The sequence below is a fragment of the Tinamus guttatus genome, unplaced genomic scaffold, assembly GCF_059628265.1.
Source record: "Tinamus guttatus ecotype Peru unplaced genomic scaffold, ASM5962826v1 Tinamus_guttatus_pri_ptg000023l, whole genome shotgun sequence".
In the NCBI taxonomy this organism is placed as follows: Eukaryota; Metazoa; Chordata; class Aves; order Tinamiformes; family Tinamidae; genus Tinamus; species Tinamus guttatus.
This window is the reverse complement of record NW_028288557.1, coordinates 2,706,147-2,716,439: the sequence shown is the minus strand read 5'-3', so window position 1 is coordinate 2,716,439 and position 10,293 is coordinate 2,706,147. Positions and strand designations below refer to the sequence as shown.

Sequence of the window (10,293 nt, the reverse complement as noted above, 5' to 3'; positions counted from 1 at the left end):
TGTTACTAGCGACGAGAGGGCTTTAGTCCCATTCCTTCATGCTATCAGCATCCGCTGCCTGTTTATATCACCCGAAGCAACGGAGTTGCCATCTCTTTTCGGGAGTTTTAGTGCCCCTTGTTATTTTAGTTTAGGCATTTTAAAGAGTAACCTCATTTTAGATTTGTAGCGGTGGATTTTACACACGTGCGCACAAACACACACACATAAAAAAAGCTCTTGAAAATGTTCTGCTCCCTTTTCCCCTCCCTTGAGGGTGGATGGTGAAGTTCTGCCTCCAATCCAGGTGGGGGAAAAGGGTTTTAGAAGTGATGCATGGGGAGCTTCTGTTTTAACTCACACTAATCTCTGTAATTCCTACGAGAATATTTCATGGTGATTTTTCTTGTTTGTTTTATAAGAAAAAAGAAGAAAAAGATGTGTCAAGTGTGGTTATTGTTATAAACTCTCCTTTTGCTCTGGAAGCTTCTCACCTAACCCAAGTGTAGCAGGAGGTGTAGCCCCAAAGCTGCCTTTTACTCGGAATTGCAGGAATGGGGTCGCCTTCTGCAGGCTTGAGCCGTTCTCCTTCACCTCTGGCAGCTGCGTCTGTACCGAAGCACCAGGCTTGTACCAGGTGAGAACTCGTCTTCTGGAAGAGCAGCCGTGGAGAAGGCTGGGGGGCAGAAGCACACGAGAACAAACCAACCACAGCAGCTTTGGAAAAAGCAGTGTTTATTGTTACAAATCCCAGGAAACCGCAGTTCTTGCCCTGACCTGCCTCCGCAGGGGAGCAAGAGGGACGTTCCTGCCCTGCTTTTCCCAGGAGAGCTCTGTGGCGAATTGGAAAGCACCTGCTCCCCCTTTCCAGCAACTCAGGGCCCCCTTAAATGCACCGCGGTGGAGAGTGGCCTCAGGAGGCTCTCTAGGAGACGGTGTGTTGAGGCCCTCACCATCTCCCCGTGCCTACAGCCCTTGCAGGTTTGGTTCCCAACACCCTAGTTGGGCATCGGCTGCCCCATGGTCTTCCAGCTCTTGTAGGCGAAGAGGTCCCGGCTCTTGGCCATGGTCACCACGAGGCGTCCCACGTGGTAGCCGTTGATCTGCCCTACGCCGTCGTCCTTGCCCATGGAAAGCAGGAACGTTAGGGACCCTGGAAAAGAGATGGACAAGTTGAGCAGTTTCCAAGGTAGGTATCGAACTTCTTGCCGCCTCTCCCTCCCTTGTATCCCACGCACTGTATGGTAGCTTAAAAAAAAACACAGAATTGCACAGATGCAAGGAGAACTGCTTGGACTGAGTCCAAGAGGTGCAAAACCACAGTGTTTAAAGTAGACTGGGCAGCCACTCAAGAGCTGAATATCTGTCCAGTCACCATCCGTTCTTACGCAACGGCCTCAAGATGGAAACTGAGCTAGTCTTGCAGTTGCTGACTAATGCAAGGGAGGGACGAGATAGTCAAGTCATTTCTTTGTTCCTAGGACTTAAGTTGGCTGCACGCAATTTAAAGCAAAGCAAACAATTTTGACAAATAGAAGACAGCCCCCAGTAGATTTGTCAGCAATATTAGTGAAGAAAGGCCATGTTTAGCGCACGGAGTGACACAGTCACTTCTGCAGTGTCTTTGCTGGAACCAAGGTGAAGCCTGGACTGTATTGGTCCCAAGTGCAGCTCCCTTCATTCCCTGAAGAGCAGAGCTGTTCCCTGCAGAAGAGGAGGCCAGCAGGTGAGGTGAGCAGCTCCCACGTGGCCTTACCTGGTCGGTAGGCTTGGAGACGCTTGTTTTTCAGGCTGTTGACGATGTTTGTCACCACGATGTTGGCGTGGAGCCCAGCATGGTAGGCCATCTTGGGTTCCTTCAGGTCCGCACAGTCCCCGATGGCATAGATGTTCTCGTAGCCTTCCAGCTGCAGGTGCTGGTTAACTCTCAAAGCACCGTCGCTTGCCATTTTATCCCCTGTGGTGACAAAGGGTGAGTTTTCATACGGATTTTTGAGTTCCTGTCATCTTGAATCTGCCTTATGCTGAACGAGGACACAAGGGTTCCTCGGAGATGGCACTTACCAAACGCGCTGGCGTAGGCTGAGGAGTTGATCTTGATCCCTGTGCACAGGATCACCATATCAACGGTAAGCTCCGTGCCTTTTTCTGTCCTTACCACCGTGTCCTTCTGGAAGCAGTTTGGAGTGAACTTCTCAAGGTTGGTGACCCTTTCACCTGTTGTAACAGAGGGCGCTCAAGGTCACAAACCCTTGCCAAATAGCCCGCGTGTAGCTAGAGAAACAGAAATTCAAGGCAGCTGGAGCCCTTGTGCTAGGGGAGGAGCTGTTTGTAGAGCTTGGAGGCTGAATCCTTACGTACCTAACAGGAGGTGCACTCCTTTTCGGAGGAGAATCTCTTTCACCTCCTGACGGACACTGGGTAGCAGCTCCACCTCAGCGAGGGCCATTTTCGAGTGAATGAGGGTGACCTGTTGCGGACAAAGCAGCAGAGTGGAGGGGACGTGTCCAGCAAGAGAGCCCTCCCCGCGCGCAGGGCTGAGGGAGCGCTAGGCAGCTTCCTCCCATCGCGCTGAGGCGGGCGGAGAGCTAACGCAGGTCTCTGCAGCGGGCGCTGCTGGTGGCAGCCTCCAGGGAGCCCTCAGGAGGTGGTCAGGTGCTGTGGAAGCTCCTGAGCTTCACCGAGCTGAGGGCCTTCCAAGGGGACCGTCACGGAGCAGCCTTGGAACCGCGGAACGAAGTCAGTCGCAACAAATCTGTTCCTACCTCCTTGGCTGGGTACTCCGTTTTGATCTCTGCAGCCATCTCCACTCCAGCAGAACCTCCTCCCACGACCAGGATGCGCTGAGACTTTTCGACCTTGAAGCAAACGGATGATGTCACCAGAGAACTGTCACGTGCGGGAGGTGAGATCCCGCCAGCCACGCAGTGGATGGTCCTTCCCCCTCACAGCAATAAGCCACCCAACTTGTTAGGTAGAAAGCAAGAGAAGCCAGGGAGGTTGAATTAAGGGAGGCAACGCTTCCTAGGAAAGAGCTTGACTCCTCACCTCCTTGTTCATGTCCTTGTAGCTCTGGATGGCACTTTCCATGTCAATGACTTTGTTGAACTTGCCAGGGAATGGCCCGTCACTGCCCGTTGCAAGAATGAGATGGGAGTAGTGAAGCTCCTGAGAAGAGGATGACAGACTTCTTAGAGAGAGCCTAAAACACAGTTGTTCCCCCTGCATACTATGCACTTACCTCCACCAGCCCCTCCTTCAGTTAGGAAACTGTTTGCCACTGTTAGAAAGTGATTTTAGGAAGATATCTGATTGAGGTGCCGTCCTCTTTGGATGAGGTGTTTTGAAAAGACTGCTCTAAGCTTAGAGGAAACAGCTTTAAGTCCCCAGGGACAAGAAAAGCTCATGTTTAAGGTCTATCAGCCTGGAAAAGCTCCCCAGTAGTGATGTGACCCTCTTCTGAAGGCTTGAGATGCTCTGGCTGAGAAGTTTCCAGATGTGCTGCTTATGTTTTTTGTTTGTTTGTTTGTTTGTTTTTCCTGGTGTTAGGAAGGGCTCTTCGAGCTCTCCAGTTACGTGCTGAGCCCCAGGCTGAGCCACGAAAATAAAAGTCATGAGCACTAGGTGGTGCGCAGTATTTACTGCGCACCGTTCCATGCAGCTCCAGACGCTTGGAGCAGACGGAGCAGGCGGAGTCTCTCTGCCCTGAGCTCTGTGGGATGACTAAATGCAGGAGTATTTCCACAAAAGCTTTTAGCTGGGACAGCCTGGGGCTGCTTCACCCACCTTGTCAGGCATTGGTTGCAGTCGGCACCTCTCAAACAAGTTTGGGTCCAAAGGTTTAGCTCAGAACAGGAACCCTGAGGTGTGTGTGAACCCTGAGCCCAATACATGTTTGTATTTGGCAGGTCAGGATTACTGCGCTTAGCTGAACTCTGCTTCACTTTTCTGAGGGTGTTTGCTGCAGCAGAGCAGCGTTTCTGGAGCCTGCCTATCTCCAAGTGCAAAGTCCAGCTTCCGCGTTTCCCAGGCCAGGATTCCACACAGGGCACCCGCTGCAGCTTTGCAAAGGAGAGCGACACTCTTTTCCCCATCCAGTGGGCGTTAAACTAGCACAGAGAGCACTGGTTCAGGCACCAGAGGCACCGCCTGTGCATGCAGGTGCCCTGTGGTCCTGCTCACCTCGCTGTGTCTCTCCAGAGGGTCTCCGTGCACAGGCAGCACTTTGAAACCTTCATTTCAAGTCCCTTGTCCAACCAGCCACCCTCAGCTGCAGCCAAAGCAGCCTGGAATGGGAGTGCTGCATTCTCCCGACCAAAGAACCCCGCTGAGGAGGGTTTCCCAACGTGCCCCCTTCGGCACCGGCTTTCAGCACCAGCGAGGGGACCGGGAAACGCAGCCGAGCTACTGGCTACCAGCTATTGCATCCACTGTCACCACAGCGCACCTACCTCGCCATCGCTCAGCAAGACTTGTTGCTTCTCGAGGTCTATCCCAACAACTTGGCCTTGTCGGAAGCTGTCGCCGAAGGTGACGGAGTAGGAGATGAAGGTCTTCTTGGCGAATCCTGTAACAAGAGGAGACACCGGGGAGAAGATCTCCCCGTGTAAGAGCTAGGGAGACTCTGTTGCTTCCTTCCTAAGGTGCTCCTGGCTCCTGTGAGGAGCATTGTGTGCAGGCAGGGCCAGGGGCTGGGCCCCTCTCCTGATGCTCAATGAGCTTCAGGGTCATTTCCCTCCCATTGACAATGTAAGATCAGCTCCTCACAGGGCGGGTGGCATTTCTCACTTATGAGTCTTGGCTCGTTTCCTGCAAATCTAGTTCGTCCTACTGCCTCTTTCACCAGTTTGCCCGTTTCTAACTCACCGTGGTCCGGAGCTTTTCAGGCAGGAAGACGGAGGCAATTGGAGGAATTTGCCTCTTGGATCAAACCTGCGATAATTCTGATGCCTGTTCCCAGCCTTGTGTGCTGGGCTTTTCCCCAGCTCTTGGAGTGATGGGGTCACCCAAAACACCTCAGCGAGTGATGGGATCCCTCAAAACTCTTCTCATGCCACTCAGCTGCCGCTTCCAAGTACTGTTGGCTTTAGCTTAGTCATCTTCTACCCGGTGGGGAAAAAAGAGGCTCGGAACAGTTAGTGCTCCCATTTCCCCCATGGGCATGGGCTCCTTTGCAGCGTAACCCTACGGGAATGAATCCCGAGCCCCTGCAAGCAGGACAGTGGCCACACGGAGCTGTGGAGCAGGGCGTTAAGGGAGAGCTGATCCGTGAGGATGAGATGAGGGGAGAAAACCGGGGGGCGCTGAGACCTTACCAGTCTGCACAGCGGCGCGCAGGGCGCCCACGTTATGGTGGAAGGCGTCCCTCATGTCCACCAGCACGAAGGGGATGCCCCAGGACTTGAGCTGGCTGGCGGCAGCGGCGCCGCCGAAGCCGCCTCCGACCACCACGACCCGCACCGAGTCGTCCACGGAGAGCCGGGAGCCCATGGCCGTGTGCAGCGAGGACGAGCGGCACGGAGGAGGAGCGGGACGAGAAGCCGGTGCCCGATCCGCCTCCGTGACGCAGCGCGGCCGGCGGGCGGAGCGGGGCCGAGCGAGCCGCCCACGGCCCCGTCGCCCCCACGCCAGCCTCCCGGCCTCTCCCACACGGAACCCGCCTGGGAACGGGCGTCCCTGCCGGTGCCGCCTGCCTCAGGGCCCCCCCCTTGCTGCGGTGGCTCCTGTGGGAAGGCCCGGGAATCTCCATTCCAGCGCCGCGTGGCGACTCCCCACACGGGAATTGTCCCTGAGGCGCTCAGCTCCGGTGCCATTCCAGATAAATATAGCCCCAAGGGCCATGGATAAATATAGCAGGGACACGAGCCTCTCTGTGCCCTCCACAGGCACTCAGGTAGCCCGGGGCACACGCTCAGCTGCTCCGGATGATCCGCTGCAGCGGCGCCTCCGAGACGCTCCGACAAGAACGGCAGCGCCGGCGGCAACGCCGGAACCCGGAGCAAGTGGCAGAGGTAAAAGCCGCCTCTGTGGAGCACTCGGGAAATGCCAGGGAGCTGCCTCCCTTCCAGCCAGGTTCCTTCATCCTCGCGTTGGAAAATACACCCAATTCGGAGCGCTTCCTGGCTTCTCTTCACCCACACCACTGTTTCCTTTTGCTTTGTAAATAAAGCATACTTTTAAACAACGAAGCCTTTTTTTTTTTTTGCTATTGGTATTTATTCTTTCTCCCTCCCCCCGCACACACAAAAAGCCTCGTTTTTCCTTGCTTCCTGCAAACCGCAGCACCAAAATCACCCCGTTGGTGTCGGCCGGGCTAAACTTACCATGTGCATCCCCAGGCAGCGCCTGGGCACGGGCCAGCTCGTAAACGGGCTGCAGATCCCCCCCTGCTCTGGGAAAGGGATTCAGGAAAATCCTGGAGGGGAGACGTGTTGCCTGAACTGAGCTTTGTACCTTGGGGGGGCGGCATTTCCTTTGGATAGGGGGAAAAAGGGGGGTTCTTCTTCCCAGGAGCGGAAGGGGAAGCGCTGCCCCGCACGGCAGCGCATAATGGGGCAGTGTCCTTAAAAAACAACAGTCGCCCAGACAGGCGGCCTCTGCTCGGAGGTGCAATTACAGGATAAATATGGGACCGGCACCAAAAAAATGCGGTCTGCTGAGGCGCGCCGTCTCTTCGGAAGAGAGAAAACCGACAGCAAAACAAGGCTGCCATTTAATCCCGCCACGTGTGCGAGCGCGGCAGCCCCCGGCGCGGGCTGCGAGCGGGACAGGCAGCGACCCCGGGCTGCAGGTTTCCCTCTCGCTCCTGGTGCAGAAATCCCGTGTGAGAGAGGGGACACGGGGATTATCCCTTGCAATCCCCTTAACCCGAGCAGGGTTCCGCAGCCCTGATGCCACCCTGTCCCCTTCCGCAGGCATCACAGGCACAGAGAGACAGGCGACGCTCTGGGCTCCGCTCAATTCTTTCCTTTTAATTAAATAAGTCAAGTAAAGCGCCCTCGGACGGCGCTGGCGAGCGGCAGGATGCGCACGGGGCCCGCAGGGAAGCCCCGTCTCTCTTAGTAGGGGAGATTCCTCTTTCCCTCCCCATGGCGCGGAGCAGCCCCTGCCCCGATCCCGGGATGTCTCCGGGAAGGGGCGACAACCCGGTGCTGCGTTCTGCAGCCCCAAGAAGTGCACGGGATTTCTGCTGCTTTCCCAGCCCCAAATCCCACTGCGTGTGTCTCTGCTCTCAGATTTTTGGGTTTAGCTCTGACTCCTGACGCGTTTCCCCTCTTTTTCATAAAATAAATAAATACGTGCGCCTCGCAGCTGCCGCCGGGAGAGCCTCGGTGCTCCAGGCGGCCCCGGGACACCTCCCAGCCCCGTGCTGGTGACGCAGGTCCCCATGCGTTGAGGCCGGATCGGGAGAGCGGCCCATGCCGGGGCAACACGGACCTCCTTTCGGAGAGAAAACTGTGCTCATCGCCCTGTGTCCGGACGAGCTTTGGCAGCCGGGAAGGCAGAGTGGCCTCCGTGGGCAGCACGGGAGGGCTCCGGCGCATGCTCCGAGTGGGAAGTGCGGCCGGCGCCGAGGGGTTTGGCGATGCAGCGTCCCCTGCGAGGCTCGCGGGCAGCGCCGGAGGGCGTGCTCAGGCGCTGCTCCTCCATGAAGTAGGCACTTGGTTTCCTTTGGGAACAAGGAAGCTTTCCCGAATCGGGCTACCCGGTCTCCGAGAACTGGGAGGCGAACGGGGACGGGTACGAAACGGCATTAAATGCTAAAAAGATGAACACCGAGCGGCTGGGGGTGCCGTGAGCGACACAGTTGTTCGAAGATCCCGGAGGCCGGGGGTGCTTCCAAAGGCACGAGCCCCCTCCCCGGACACCTGTAGCGAGCAGCCCTTGCAAGCGAGGGAAAGGCCTTGGTGGGCCCCCACGAAGGCACCGAGAGGCGGCGGCGCGGGGCGGGCGGCGGGCGCCTATGTGACCCAGGCGGCGGGCGCCTCCTCGAGCAGGCTGAGCGAGCGGTTCGTGAGCGCCGCGGCGCTGGCGGCCAGCTTGTAGCCGAAGAGGCGCATGGCGGGCGCGCACGCGTCCTGCACCACCTGCGCCAGCTTGAAGGGCATGCTGAAGCGCCACTTCTCGAACTGCTCCGAGGAGTTCTTCTGCGTGGAGTAGATGCCGCTGCCGTCGCGCGGCGCCTGCGTGTTGGTGCCGATCCACTGCTCCACCTGCGGCGTGAGGTGGATGCCGGCGAAGCGGTACATGTCACGCGCCTTGCGCAGCGGCGCGCGCGCCACGTCCTCGTAGCGCACGAGCATGTAGCGGCCGCGCAGCCACGGCGGGCGCCGCAGCCCCAGCTCGGCCGAGAGGCGGATGCTCTCGCAGTTGCCGCGCAGGCGCTGCACCTCGTCCTCGTGCAGCGGCGCCGCCCCCTCGGCCGCCCAGCGCTTCCACGTCTCGTACTTGCCCGAGAAGGCCACCATGCGGGAGGCGAGCACGGCGCGCGGGTCGCGCACCAGCTGGATGATGCGCATGTCGAGCCGCGGGTCCTCCACGAGCGGCTGCAGGAACTCCAGCTGCCGGATGCGCACCGTCTTGAGCGCCAGGTGCTCCTTGCGGCGGCACGCCTCAGCCGCCAGCGTCACGTTGAGCGGCCCGCAGCGGCGCTCCTTGCAGTGGTACTTCTCGAAGACCTTCTTGGCGGCAGGCGTGCAGACGGGCTCCTCGCAGAGCGAACGGCTTGAGCCGCGCCGGAACATGAAGGGCGTCAGGTGGCCCTCGGGCAGCGGCGAGATGAAGCTCTCCAGCACGTAGAGGTCGCACAGGAAGAGCTGCTTGAGCACGTCCCTGTAGACGAGCGCCGAGCCCACGGCGTTGGCGCCGCCCGGCTCAAAGGTCACCGTCCGCTCGATGTGCCACAGCGGCTCGAAGAGGTAGAAGATGTTGCCCTGCTGGTTGAAGAACTCGCCCACGAAGGAGGAGCCCGTGCGCGTGGTGGCCATGAGCAGCACGTGGCGCCGGGGCCCGGCGCTGGGCACTGTCTCGCGCCCGCCGCCCAGCTCCAGCGTGACGTTGCGCAGGCGGCTCCGGAGGTGCGCGAAGGCGGCGTCCAGCTCGCGCAGCGACGCCAGCGAGCCGTTCTCGGCCGGCGCCACGCTCGCCTCCGTGCCGTTGGCCTCCGCCTGCGGCGCCTGCTTCAGCCTGTCCGACACCCTGCGGGCAACGAGCGGAGCCTGAGGGAAGCTCTGCGACACTCACGCGCCCCGTTGGGTGACGAGGGGAGCCCGAGGGGAGCCCCGCGGCACCCACCCGCCCCATTGGGCGATGAGAGGAGTCTGAGGGGAGCCCTGTGGCGCCTACCCCATTGGGCGATGAGGGGAGCCTGAGGGGAGCCCCACGGTGCCCGCTCAGTTGGGTGACGAGGGGAACTTGAGGGGAGCCCCGCGGCGCCCACGCGCCCCGTTGGGTGATGAGGCGACTCTGAGGGGAGCCCTGTGACGTGATGAGCGGAGCCTGAGGGGAGCCCACGATGCCCACGCGCCCCGTTGGGTGATGAGGGGAGCCTGAGGGGAGCCCCGCAGCGTTCACCCGCCCCGTTGGGTGACGAGGGTTGTCTGAGGGGAGCCCTGCGGCGCCCGCCCGGTCCTCCCCACAGACAGCAGCAGCAGGAGCCATCTCTCCGGACAAGTCCCGCTCCGTGCTGGCCACCAAGGGAGGGATGCGGGACGCCAGGGCTGCAGAGAGCAGCCAGAGCCGCCCGAGGAAGAGGAGCAGCCGGCCGCCCTTGCCTACCTGGAGATGAAGTTGTTCTCCTTCTCGATGATGACGAGGCCCACCACGAACACAAGCAGGACGGCGTACTTGCTCCTCATCTTGAGGCGGAGCAGCACGTCCCGGCAGTCCGGCGGCAGCGCGCACCTCCTTTCCATGGGGAGCGGCTGCGGGCGGCGAGGCCTCCGCGGCGGCGGAGAGCCCCCGTGCTCCTCAGGGTCACTCCTCTCCCGGTGCCCGCTGCTCGGGGCTACCTAGGAGGCATCTCCTGCTCCTCGGCATCCCTTCCCGCGGCCTGCAGGGACAGTGAAACTGCGCATGGGGCAGGACGAGGCGCGTGTGGCGGCGGGGACGTTGCTCTGAGGCTCACGCTGCGGATAGCCCCGAACTGCGCCGAAACGTTCCCGGCTGGCGCGAGGGAGAGGAGGGAAGGGCGAGGGGCGACTCCGCGTGTTGGGGCCGGGCGCTCGCTGAGGGGCTGCGCCGGGGACGATGCCGCGGACTCGGGAGCCGCCAGGGAGCCCGCGGCGGCCACAAGCGCCCCATTGTTCGTGGGAA

The 10,293-nt window shown here is 59.8% G+C and overlaps 2 protein-coding genes across 2 annotated transcripts; both read right to left on the bottom strand.

Annotated features, from left to right (window-relative positions):
• Positions 1-977: 977 nt before the first annotated feature.
• AIFM2 (AIF family member 2, ferroptosis suppressor) lies at positions 978-5,469 on the bottom strand. The gene is made up of 8 exons (XM_010223612.2): positions 5,295-5,469; positions 4,431-4,546; positions 3,028-3,147; positions 2,745-2,837; positions 2,341-2,449; positions 2,044-2,196; positions 1,736-1,936; positions 978-1,132 (listed from the first exon to the last, which is right to left on the bottom strand). Exons 1-8 carry the CDS (start codon positions 5,467-5,469, stop codon positions 978-980), a joined length of 1,122 nt encoding a protein of 373 aa, XP_010221914.2.
• Positions 5,470-7,921: 2,452 nt separating this feature from the next.
• CHST3 (carbohydrate sulfotransferase 3) lies at positions 7,922-9,893 on the bottom strand. Its single transcript, XM_088524680.1, has 2 exons — positions 9,757-9,893; positions 7,922-9,177 (listed from the first exon to the last, which is right to left on the bottom strand). The coding sequence occupies exons 1-2, from the start codon at positions 9,891-9,893 to the stop codon at positions 7,941-7,943; spliced, it is 1,374 nt and encodes a 457-aa protein (XP_088380806.1). The 3' UTR covers positions 7,922-7,940.
• Between the last annotated feature and the right edge of the window lie 400 nt (positions 9,894-10,293).